Here is a 12,469-nt window from a genome sequence, read left to right on the forward strand (position 1 = left end):
CACTGCAGGGTGTGTGGGGTACACCTCGTTCTAGGTGTGGCTGTGATGATCTGCTCTGCAGAATAAAACACAGGGCACACAAGCCTGTGCTTCATTTCCAGTTCAGGCAGTGAGTGCAGAGAAATATCATCAGAGCTGACTTTTCCAGGCACGCTTTAAAAAAGATTTTGTTTACTTACCTGTAGACATATATAAAACGTTTACATTAAACCTTGTGAATATGTCTGTTGAATGCATTTTGTCCTGCTCTTTTCTGGTTTCTGTTCTCTTCAGGGATGATTGTAGTGATGAATGATCTAATTATGTATGTATGATGGAGAATTTTACACTTTGGCTCACAAAAGCCACTTCATGACCTTCTTTCGGGGCAATGAGACATCCTCAGGAGATGCCGTCGTTAACGAGAAACCGGTTGTTTCCAAAAGCAGTGGTGCCTGCCTTTAGCCTTGACTGTCTCTTTTAAAAACTGGGAGTTTGGTTTAGTTAGCTAGCTAGTAACATAATTTTATATAGATTTAGAGTTGAAGTGGATGGACACAGACAGCTCCTATGTGGTATGTGTACCGGAAGCAAGCACACAATACCTGTCCTTTCCTAAGATGCAACAAAAAGATCTGACTGTGAAACCAGGACTGAGATAACCGCGGTACCTGGGCTCTGGTGTACTCTGTGGCATTGAGAGAGAAATGATGTAGCTTACGTTTGATGTGTCTGTACTAATTTTACAGGGAGAAACCAAAACCTGGGAGGAGACGATGACTACAGCATGGATGAAAATGAGGCAGAGTCTGAGGCAGACAAGCAGGCAGCCCTTGCAGGGAATGACAGAAATGTAAATGGTAATAACTGGTGGGGTCACCTCGTTCTAGGTGCAGTCGTAACAATCTACTTTGTATTCCTTCTCTTTTGGAGTGACCGTACAGTGAATCCCAGCAGAAACATTGTAAATGGTCTGTCATTTGAAGGACACTTTCTTTTCTTCAGAAGCCTTTGAGCACAGGCACGGTGGAGGGAGGTACGGGGTCAAAGTGCCCGAGATGAAGTCTGGGTGTTCAGTAGGGCTCCAGCATTCAGGAATCAGTTGGTGCATTTGTCTTCGGTGACATTTAGGGATTTCCTTAACAAAATGATCTGTCAGTTCACCACTTGATCATTTTACAGCAGGGGTCCCCAACCCCCCGGGTTGTGGAGCAGTACTGGTCCATGACCTCTTAGGAACTGGGCTGCACAGCAAGAAGTGAGTGGCGAGCAAGCCAGCAAAGCTTCATTTGTATTCGCAGCCACTCCCCAGCGCTAGCATCATCGCCTCAGCTCCACCTCAGATCATCAGGCATGAGATTCTCATAGGAGCACCGGTCCCTGGTGCCAAAAAGGTTGGGGACTGCTGCTGTACAGCACTTATCAGAAAGCACCACTATAATGCACAGAGCTTCCAGGCAGCTTTTTATAGTAGCATTTTGTATTGTTGTTTTGAATTTTGAAGAGTCCAGGCCAGTGGGTGTATCAGATGCTGGCTTTGTGTTTCCTTGTGATTAGTAGGTTGGACCTTTTTGTAGCTGTGGTTGTGTTCTTCTTGCTTCACAGCAGGAGGGATATAATGTCTGGCGTCTTTTTTGTGATGTGAGCAGCCGTTGATGCTAAGTGCCTTTATTAATTCATTGGTGATATTCTAATCCAGCCTTTTCTATTTCATTTGTTTAACGGAGTATTTTTATAGACAAGTCAGTGATTTTCTTTTAGTGTAGGCAGGATAAATCCTTGATTATTTACTTCTCACAGTAATGAATTATTTCTTGTCATCCACTGAAGGTGACAATTTAAAAAAATGAAACTATAAACATAGATTTAAACATTTGATGGCTTTCACTCAGTTGCATTTATCCTTTTTGAAGTTCAGGTTGTTCCATCTTTGGCCAATGGGGCCTCCCCCGCGCCCCTCCTTTTATCTGAACCTTCAGATTCCTTTGTCTCTTGTCCCTGTCCTGCTTGGCTGCTGCTTCGCCCCACACTCAGCACTCTTTGAGTCTCTCCATGGGCCGTTCCTGGGAAGGAGCTCTCGAAAGGAGCCCTGGCAAATCAGTTTTAGAAGTCCATGGGGCTCAGCCTTCACCTGCCCCCTGGACCTCACCATGGTCACCTTGAGGGGCACCTGTTATGTTTGCAGCAGAAACTCCCCCACTTCCAGCAGTTCACCCACTGCTGGACCTCTCTGGTACTCTCTGGTGCAAATCTCTTGGCTGTGTGGGGCTCTCCATCAGATGCTCTTGTATGGGGACTGCAGTATTCTGTGTCATCTAGTTTTGTAAATGTCTATGAATTTTGAGTTTTTTAATTCAGTTGCTTTATGTAGGGACTCTGAGAGGTTCAAAAACATTGCTACTGTTGCCACCATCTTTCCAGAATCCTCTTCTACTTTTATATTTTACGTTTTGCTCTCTTGATTCATTTCAGATGTATTCAGGTATATGGAACTAGCAATAGGTAGTTTTCTTAAGGGTTGTCCAATTGGCTCAACACCATTCAAAGCCAGTAATTTGATACTACCTTCATCAAATAGTAAATTTCCATATGGGTCTGATTTGGGGGCTTTTCCTGTTCCATTGGTTTCTCTGTTTATTCACACTGTACCGCACTGTCTAGCAGCCTTTTTTATTTTAAATATATGGCAAGGCCAGTCCCTCTTGAAGAAAATCTCAGCATGTATCTTTGAATAATGCTTCGTCCCTTTTTGATTCCTTCTTGAACTCAGAAGTGTTAGATCTCATTCTATTCATGTTTCTTATCCGTTTTCATATTTTTCATTTTTGCCTCTCTACATTCAAAATAATTTCCTCAGAAATATCTTCATTCAAACTATTTTCACCTCTGCCTTACTTATTCATACTTTGTTTTTAATATTAATTATTTTTGTCTTTCTAGACTTTCCGCTTGGCCATTCTTTATGGGCCATTATTCCTTGCTCATGCTTAGCCATCTTTTATTTCTTAAAATACATCATAGAGTTATTTTATATTCCATGTCTTCTAGTTGTTTCCTTGTGTTTTGTGCTTTTCAACTATGAACTGTTTTCTGGGGACTTAATCTGTGGGAAGTCTTTGAGGACTGAGTTACAGGTATGTTCCACTGAAATAGGTAGTTTCCTTCTACCAGTCTCAAGGCAGGCACCACAAACTCACAGCCTCTTTAACAAATTCTCTTCTTTAGAATTTTTTTTGGTAACACAGGAAATGAGTTAAGATGATATACCCGGCATGGCCATCTCATGTGGTTAAGAATCCCCTCCATTCACACACACTGGGTTTTCTTGCTTATTTTTATTGCAGGTTAGTGTCTCATTACCTTTAAACCAAGGATGTGAGCCTTTGGAGTTTCAGCTTTGTATAGGGGTCCCCTTCAGGACTCCCCACCTTGAGTGGAGCCCTAATCTTTAGTTTTTGTACTCCTATACCTTTTGAAACCCAGTGTCTTCAGGCTTCAGCAGAAGTCCTCAGGGCAGAAGCTGGCTTTGTGGAGTTCTTACTTCCATTTCATTTTTGGCCTCAGAGTCCTTTTATTACCATTATAGGCAATGGATTTTTCTTAACTTTTTTCTTAAATTTTTTTTAACTTTCTATTTAAAAATAATTGATTTTTAAAAATAATAAAAGGAATTTCCATTATATCCTTCATCTAGGTTCCCCAAATGTGAACATATTATGTGACCACAGTAAAGTGATCAAAATGAAGAAATTAATATTGATACAATACTATTGTCTGACCTATAGACATTATTCAGATTTAGTGAATTGTCCAACAAATACCTTTTCTGGTCCAGGATCATTATTGCATTAATTGTTATGCCTTTTAGTGTCCTTTAACCTGGAGCCATTTGTCATTATCATTTATGACACTGATATTTTTATGTGTTCTGGCCAGTTATTTGATTCAAAAGTGCATTCTTAAAACATATCATATTTTATCCCCACGTCAGCTATTACATTTGGCAGAGTTGTTTGAGGTTTTTAGAAATGGGAGTCCTTACATGATTTTTGACATGTTTCCAGGCTATTTAGGTAATATTTTTTAAAATGTAGATTCACACATTAGTGTCAGAATTTTAAGCAAATACAAGGTCTCCATTTTTTTGTTCATTGACTCCACTTATTTGTGTTGTGTCGTATCTCGATTCTTGAATAGCATGTTTTCAGATGTGGTTATGGTATTACATCTCTTTACCATTCCTTTAAATCAGCGTCCCCAACCGTTTCGGGAGCAGGGACCGGTGCTTCTATGAGAATCTAACACCTGATGATCTGAGGTGGAGCTGAGGCGGTGATGCTAGCATTGAGGAGCGGCTGCAGATACGGATGAAGCTTTGCTTGCTTGCCTCCTGCTGTGCAACTTGGTTCCTAACAGGCCATGGACCAGTACCAGTCTGTGGCGTAGGGTTTGGGGACCCCTGTTTTAAATGAGCCCAGTGTCCTACTAATTGTTCGGCTTTGCAGTGAAGGTGTGTGATCTTTCATCCCTTACACTCTGGTGTCTAAGGATTTGATACTGTGCAAGGCTTTAAAAAAAGTGAGGAGGTAGGTAAAGTAGGATAAATGCTGTCAGCTCTTATAAGAAATAGTTTTAAGATGAAGAAACGTCAACATAATTTTAAGACGATGTCATTGAAATAAACAGTTTAAGACTCTGCTTGCTCCAGGAACATTAGAAGAAAAAAGACATTAGCTCTGACTTTTTTAGAGAACTTTTAAAAGACAGTACTACTTTATGTCAGTCATTTAATAAGTAAAATCATTAATCATTTAATGTAGTTGTAAATCAGATATTGATTTTAGGTCTTATTTGTGATGTGTCTTTTTATGTTATCCGTGTGTCCGAGAATAGAGTAAGGATGATGGAAGCCACAGTCAATTTAAGCTCTGTCAAGGAAGCACTTAGAAGTAACAAGAGCTGACCAAAGCTGCAAGTGGCTCTCAGGAGGCAGTGTGCTTCCCGTTGGAAGTGTAGTAAACAGGGATTCACACAGCATGCAGGGCTGTGATAGTATCAAAAATTTTCTCAGAGTGCATTTTATATTATCCATTTTATAGAACATGGGGCATTATTTCACTGTTTCAAACAGTTATGGAGTTTTCAGATGTTTTAGCTTTGTTTCATGGCACCCTGTTGGCCACACACATGGTCTCTTGGTATCCTGTCTTTGTTTAGGAATGCAATTCTCCATTATAATGTTGTGATGGGAGATAAAGTCCTCTTTATGAGAGTTTCTAGACAATGTCAAATGGGACCTGCCTGGGCTGGCTTCTTAAAATGTTTAATATTAGAGTATTATGTTTTTTCCCCCCTTTTTAGTTCTTAATGTGGAAAATCAGAAAAGAGACATGATAAACTTACTTGATCAACATGAAAAGAGGAATCACACACTCTGAATCAAATTGGAATCACATACTTCGTGTGAGGATTCAACAGATCACTACAAAATATTCATGAGGAATTGAATACTGTGAAATGTACTAAGTAAAAACTATATATCTAAAGATGATTACTGTGGAATTTTAGTATGTACTCTTTGTAGGAAAATGAGATTGTCTTTTAGATGGTTTTTTGGGGGTACTTTTGAAGCATCTATATTCAAGATGTTAAAATTTGTTGGTTAATAGGTATTTCATGAAAAGATCAACAGCAAAAGTAAAACACAAGTTCTCCTTCAAGCATAGCAACAGTGGCACTTATTCTACAGTCTGACTTTGTTTAAAACAAAAGCCTGTAGGAAGAATCCACCTTCTGACATGGAGACCCACTGCCCTTAAGAGAACTCCTTTTTCTCAGTTCCTTCTGGAGTCACTCTCTTCTCCACATGCTGTGGCAAGTGACGGTAGCAGCCATTATTTCTGTTCTCCCTCATCAGCACTGAAGGATTACTGGTTTATGCTCACTTCCAGTTATGACACTCAAATGGCCCACAGCACTGTCTGTTAGCACAAACACCGCTAGTAAGTTTTAAGTGAGTCTAAATACAAAGGTGTTTTGTGGGAGAATTTTCAAGGAGACTACCTGTATAATATCCCTTGTCATTAATGTTAAGTGACTTGTAATTTGCACACTTGCGATCTATACTTACGTTGCTAATATGTGTGGGAAATGCAAAATCTTCTGTAAGCCCATGTTACCAAGAAAGGCCACAAGTGGATTAGGCTTGATACAAGGCCAGAGGTGACCCCCAGGTGCCTGCAGCAGAGTAGTGAGGGCAGCACAGCACTGTGGGGCAGGCTTGTTGTGGAGAAACTGCCTACTTCATTAGAGAAAAAGAAGAGAAAATTGATGTTGAAGGATATATAGTGTTACAAATTGGAAAAGTTCAGAAAGGTGTGAAAAATGGCAACAGTGTTTTGTTATAGTGGTATGTCACTTGTGGTAAATGACTATCAAAACTGACTTAAAAATGAAAAGTTAATGTAAATTGGAAAATTATTAATCATAATTTACATTGGTAAGTGATGTTAGGTTTGATTTGAGTTGGTTGTTACTGTTTCAGGTAAATAGGCTTGTCATTTGCAAGTGACAGGCAGTCACACTAATGACTTTCAAGTAAGGCTCTCTAAAGGGGAAGTGGGTAGTGATGCTTATTAAAATATATTTTGAGTTATAGGATTTGAGATGCAGGTTCCTCAGAACATCTGGTAGAACTCTTGTTTCAGAGAGGAAACTGGGGCCCAGAGAAGTTAGGGAGCTGAAGCCTCGCCTCACACCCAGTATGGACTTCCTGTACCCTTGGGAGTCACTGGAGGCAGGCCCTGGTTTGCATTCAGGTTAAGATTGCCAACTTGAATGTTTTTCATGTATGTTTATCCTTTTACCTAATCACTAAGATTAAACTTTTCACTCAGAAGAGAGCATAAAATTAAAGCATAAGATTTTCCCTTGCTTTCTCAGATAATAAATAAAGCCTCGGTTCATCTCATATTTAATCAGTGTGCATAGAGTTGCTGAGAAATGAAATACTTTGTTTAGCTTTTAAAACTGTGCCTTCAGTTTTCCCTTTATCCCCCATTTGCTCACTAAAGAAATAGCTTTTCAATTGTGGAGATGGGATATCGATATAATTTAAAACCATGATGATTTCATCTTCATTTGCAGAGGCATCAAAAGGCCATTTGTTCAGGAGGTGTATACTTTGAGCTATTGCTCCAGGCATTCATGCTTTACTACCACTGGCTCCTTTGGAATCACAGGCACCTATTCTGAGGCAACAATTCAGAGGTATTGTGGGTGTTTAAAAAAACCACCTGTGTAATAAGCATTACGTAGATGTCAAACCCCTGACGTTTATCTTTGGGTGTCCACAATTAAATCAGCAGTTATTCCAGTTTTTAATGGTAGAGGTTCCCTAAGCAATGGTGGATTAGATTTCCTAACTATGGCACATAATGTATGTGACGAAACTTGAGAAATAAACCATTACTTGTTTAGTATGCTGTCATTAAATGACTAGATTGATAACTAGCATGACTGTTTTAATTGGTAATAGCTGGTTATCCATTTATGATGGTGGAAGAGAATTGTGAATTCACGTCAAGGTCCAGGGGACCAGTCTACTCACATTGTTTTAGCCTAAAAGATTCTTAATTATATAGTTTGTGGGACACTGAACAACTTCTAACAGTTGCCTGAAATGAATTTTAGAAAAAATATATTTAAAATAGGTTCCATTAACTGTGGATTATTTTTTTTCATATGGTTAGACTTTGAAAATGTTAATTAGTGTCAGAAAGATGGCAAAACAGTTTGCGTATGTAAATGTCTTTATGTTTGTGTGTTATCAGCTCAGGGCAACACTTTCTTAAACTGTACAAGCCACTGTCCCTTAAAAACTGTTTTGTAAAATTGTGATAATGTATACACTGAATGGTTACTCATAGTAGGGATCTTCCCATATACTTAAAACTAAGAGGCTTTTATCCTTGGTAGTGTGCAGCATTGGGAAAGTTAAATGACTTTAAATAGTTTCATCTTTAAACTATATATGTAAACTTAAGATAATGAGTTTTACAAACCAAGGCCCTAACTAGTTGAGACAAATGTTTATCCTTATTCTTTAGAATAAAATTATACCTTGTCCTGAGTTGAGTGACATAGACCATACCTTGCTTATACAACTTTATACTCCTACAGAGATTATAGTACTGTGATGGGTGCTTAGTGAATTCTTGACTGTTAAGTCCAAATAAATGATTGTGATTGATTAGAGATGTGGTCCTAGATAACCTCATTTCCATATAACTAAAGCTTGCCCTTTAGAACCTTTATAAACAAATTTAGATGAACAAATGCCTTTTGAACAAAGGGTAAACACATGGGAATTAGGGTGAAACCCACCTAGCCTTAAGAGGTAAGCCAGAGTCTTTGTGAAGGTGTCCCTGATGTTAGCTTGCTTTTCACTAATTTGCTTCTCTCAAGGCTGTAGTGAAATGACAGTAATGGAACCTCCAGGGCCATGTACCATGTATGCCTTTATCCAGAACTCATACGTTCATATATAAGGGTTCACCTAAATGTTTTAACTCTCCAAAAAAGCTGCTGCATAACCATGTTTAAAATCTGAATATCATTTTAAAGTGTAGTTCTGTGACCTTAACCAGTGGCCTACAATTGCCAGTTCTTTTCCCATAAAGGACAATCTTGCTCTGGGTTTTTGAGATGGGCTCAAATTATTCTGGAAGTCAATGGTGATATGTCTGTGATCAACACAAAACACCCCACTTTGCTTTAAGCTTGGCTTAATGTATGAATTGTTAACAGAAGGTTCCCAGTACTGCATCTGTTTCTTTGCAATAGTTTAAAATTCAGAGTTGTTGTACAATAACTTTACATGATCTTCCAAAAGTGGATACATTCTTTTTAAATGGAAGGAAAGAAAAGCAATATTAACATAGGACTACAGAAAAAAAAATCTTACAATGTAAATGAATGCATAAGTGGACTGGTTCAAAATCTCAGGTCATTATCTCTTCAAAAGCAAATTCTGAAAACACCTTTGGCAGCTGTAGAACAAAAATATTCAGTCATCCAGTTTTATTTGATAGTTCCTTATTGCAAAAGCAACAGTTCTGGTTCCCTACTTTTATTTGGAAGTATCTGATATACCAACTTGTACTTAGACTGATTTGCAAATATTAGACAAATCAACCAATTTCATCAGCTTTGGCAAACTGTTTAGGGAGCGGCAAGGCCACCTTCAATACCTTCTGTACTTCCAACCTTCCTGTGTTGTCACCTTCAAGTGTGTCTCCTACTAAAGGTAGCCTACCTACTGTCTTAGGGGCCTTGTTTCCCCCGGGTTAGCAGCAATGCCCTCAGTATGGCTTTTACATCTTAAAATCCACATTCTATTAATTGAGCAGGTTCTGGAAAGATGAAGTCCCTTTTCTCAAGTTTATACTACAGTTGGGAAGATAGAAACAACAATTAAAATTACAACTAAAAGTAAAAGGTAGGTAGATAAGCTGATATGAGCCAGAGAGAGAGAGGACAGTGAAGGGTTAACAGGCCCTGAGACCAGCTCAGGGAAGAAAATACACAACCAGGGGTCTAGCAGAATTGTAGAGCTTCCCTCATTCCCCCAAGGTCAGAAGCCAGATAGGCAAAAAATCCTAGTAGTGCCTGGCTCTCTCCCTGCGTTTCTCCCAGTCAGTTAACTGCAAATGACCATTATACGGCCTTATTCCAGGGGCACTCAACTGGTATGGGCAAAATTAGTTAACTGGGCATGCGCCTACCCTCAAAATTCCCACAGTGCAGGTGTATGACTTCCTATCTATGGGTGCACACTGCGCAGGACCCAGGCTTGTAAGGTCTAAGGGAGGAACAGAAAATTCACACCATTTGAGGTAGTATAGACAGAGGGAAAACAAAGAAACCCTATGGCCCATATAAACCCTGACCCTCAACTTCTCAGGGTCCTCAATCCTCTATTGAGGTGCCCACTTGGACTTTCTTCCAAATGTACTTCACCCTGCCTACCTAATAAAATCACTTGTTTGCTACTTTTCGTCTGCTCTTTCTTGAGTATTGGACCTCCATGTAAATCTTTCGTGGGATACCCAAGGACTGAGCTCCTGACTCCTACAGTGCTGACACCTGATTGCTGGTATCAGACGTACCAGGTACTTTGAGGGGCTTGCCTTAATCTTTTAAAAGTGCCAAAGTAACAGTTAAAGCATATTTTTTAAAACCGCTATATTCTTACGGATATATAATTTAAGAGGTCATGACACAAAATCACAATCCCATGTAATTTAGCCTCCCTATATAGCTTAGAGGTCCCCCCAAATCCCTTTTAAATGTATTTTGCCAAAATCCCGTACAAGTGTTTAATAAATCCCTTGATTTAAAACTTCTTTTGGATGATTTGTTTAAATCACTCATGTTAAAGAGTAAACACCTTCAGTTCTTAACATGTGTCAACAAAGTACTACTGTTTTTCATATGCAGTAGTGCATTTTTGTCAAGAAATTTATTAACCTTTACAAACACTATTTTCACTCAATCTTATTCATAAAAAATGATTTATGATTAAATCTGTAATAAAACCATATAACACTCATCAATGCATTCAACAAGACCAGTTTCATCCATGGACATAATAAACCACTTTAAAACAGCAGTTTTCATTCATGTCGCTGTCAAATTAAAAGTATCCCTTATAATGGGTTGTTATCCAAGAAATCCATTTCACTTCATGTTATGTGGTAAGACTGATGGATGGATAGAATCTGAAATTAGATTTTACCCTTTTATGGTCACCCTTTAGTCTCAAACAAGTTTCACAACAGGAAAGTACTTGTGAGCAGAGAAATCAAATTCGGGAGGTACCTATAAAGAAAATCAGAAAAATCAATGTATCTTAACAAATATTTGAACATAAAGACAATTTTTATTTTAGAATTTTGTATTTTTAAAGACAAGGCAGCACAGAGATAAAAACTGGTTTAATGACAAAACCATTAACTTAGGAACTAACCTGGAGGGGAAAAAATTAGCTTATCTCTGAGTTTATGAAGTTCAATAGAAAACATTTTGACCATCTATTTTTTACCTTCAGAGAATAGTTAAAGGAAAATAGATTTTAATTACAGGAAAAGATCACGGGTCACCAAGTTTTTTTAGTTCCAGAGTCATTGATAGTAATGACCAATGAAATGAGAGTCACTGGTAAAGCAGGGCAGGAGATGAGATAGAAAAACAATGGGAGTGAACAAATAGAGATACATACAACAGGCAAATGCCACCAGAAACGCCTCAGCAGTTGGCTTCCAACCAATGCAGAACTTCTGTGTCAAATGTTTATATAACACTGATGATATAACTAACATTACCAAGGAAGCTCATGGTATCTTTCATCTCCTGAACCATTAAAAATTACTGAAGCGTTCACCTTTCTAAAGGCAGATGACTTTTTAAATATCTCTCCCATAAATGTATTTACACACTTTTTTTTTTGTTACCCCAAGTCAATCAGTAATTTACACAAGAGGATGGAGGGGAATAGAAGGGCAGACTTTTGAAATTTTAAGTTGAAAAAATGCATGTCATGTCTCAAGGCAAAAGGGCAAACTCTAAGTTTAAATTTCTGCTGCTCAACCTCTTTTAGGGTGATCATTTTTATGTGTTCAAAATTTTTGTAATAATATTTATACATCTTATTGGAAAAAAGTGAAGTTTTACAATAATTTTGGACCATTTATTTTCCCCACAATGTACTTACCTTAGATTCTTTTTTGTGTCCTCCTGCCAATAATTTCATAACCACAAAGTTGGGTTTGGCAACCTTTAAAATTCTATTGACCTAAACAATGAGCAACATTTAGCTATCAAACATACATAAAATTAAATCAAAATGTCTTTATTATGGATACTAATAGGAACTTTGCACATTTTAAGCTGATATTTTAAAGTAAATAAAAAATATGAACAAATATTGTACGCCTTTTAGTAACAAAGAACTCTTTTAGTCAACTCTGAAAACTTGAAAGGGTTATGGTATCTCGCTCTCATACAAACAGAAGAACATTAGCCTGCAAAGTCCTGCAAAGGCAGCACTGTAAGAGTATTTGGGGCATGGACTCTGGAGTTGGTGTCTGCTTTCAAATTTTAGCTTTGCCACTTAACTACTTTTGAAACCTCTGGCAGGTTCTCTAACCTCTCTGTTCCTCAGTTTCTTCATCTGTAAAAATGGAGATAATTTTACCTACCCCACAAGGATTTGTTGTGAGGAACAAATGAGTTCATATATGTTGGGCTAAGAACCAGGCTTGGCAGGTAGTAAGTATTCTTTAAGTGTTAACTGTTGTTATTTCTGACTACCACTTGTCTAAAAGGCTTCACTTGAACATGTGAATAATGGAACAGAGTACTGCATTTCTCTTTGAGAGGGGAGTAATGTGCAATTTGCAGTAAGAAAGTTCCTAGTGTTATTTTCCTG

General features: G+C 38.2%; 2 protein-coding genes across 7 annotated transcripts in view; one reads left to right on the top strand and one right to left on the bottom strand.

Annotated features, from left to right (window-relative positions):
* The window catches only part of GOLM1 (golgi membrane protein 1), a 49,879-nt gene extending 41,644 nt beyond the window's left edge, over positions 1–8,235 (top strand). The window contains exons 9-10 of the mRNA XM_016130331.2: positions 729–839; positions 5,341–8,235. Of these exons, the coding sequence (XP_015985817.2) occupies positions 729–839; positions 5,341–5,417 (188 nt within the window). The 3' untranslated portion in view covers positions 5,418–8,235. The remainder of the gene's footprint in view (positions 1–728; positions 840–5,340) is intronic.
* A 570-nt stretch (positions 8,236–8,805) lies between these two features.
* NAA35 (N-alpha-acetyltransferase 35, NatC auxiliary subunit) overlaps positions 8,806–12,469 on the bottom strand; it is a 60,675-nt gene continuing 57,011 nt past the window's right edge. For 4 of the 6 annotated variants that reach the window (XM_016130326.2, XM_016130327.2, XM_016130328.2 and 1 more), the window contains exons 22-23: positions 11,753–11,833; positions 10,483–10,860 (exon numbers count right to left, since the gene is read on the bottom strand). In XM_016130326.2, the coding sequence (XP_015985812.1) occupies positions 10,801–10,860; positions 11,753–11,833 (141 nt within the window). In that variant the 3' untranslated portion in view covers positions 10,483–10,800. Of the gene's footprint in view, positions 10,861–11,752; positions 11,834–12,469 lie in introns of all 6 variants that reach the window. The other 2 variants (XM_016130325.2, XM_016130330.2) reach the window with 2 other exon arrangements.

Source organism: Rousettus aegyptiacus, unplaced genomic scaffold (assembly GCF_014176215.1).
Source record: "Rousettus aegyptiacus isolate mRouAeg1 unplaced genomic scaffold, mRouAeg1.p scaffold_m13_p_3, whole genome shotgun sequence".
NCBI classification, from domain to species: domain Eukaryota; kingdom Metazoa; phylum Chordata; class Mammalia; order Chiroptera; family Pteropodidae; genus Rousettus; species Rousettus aegyptiacus.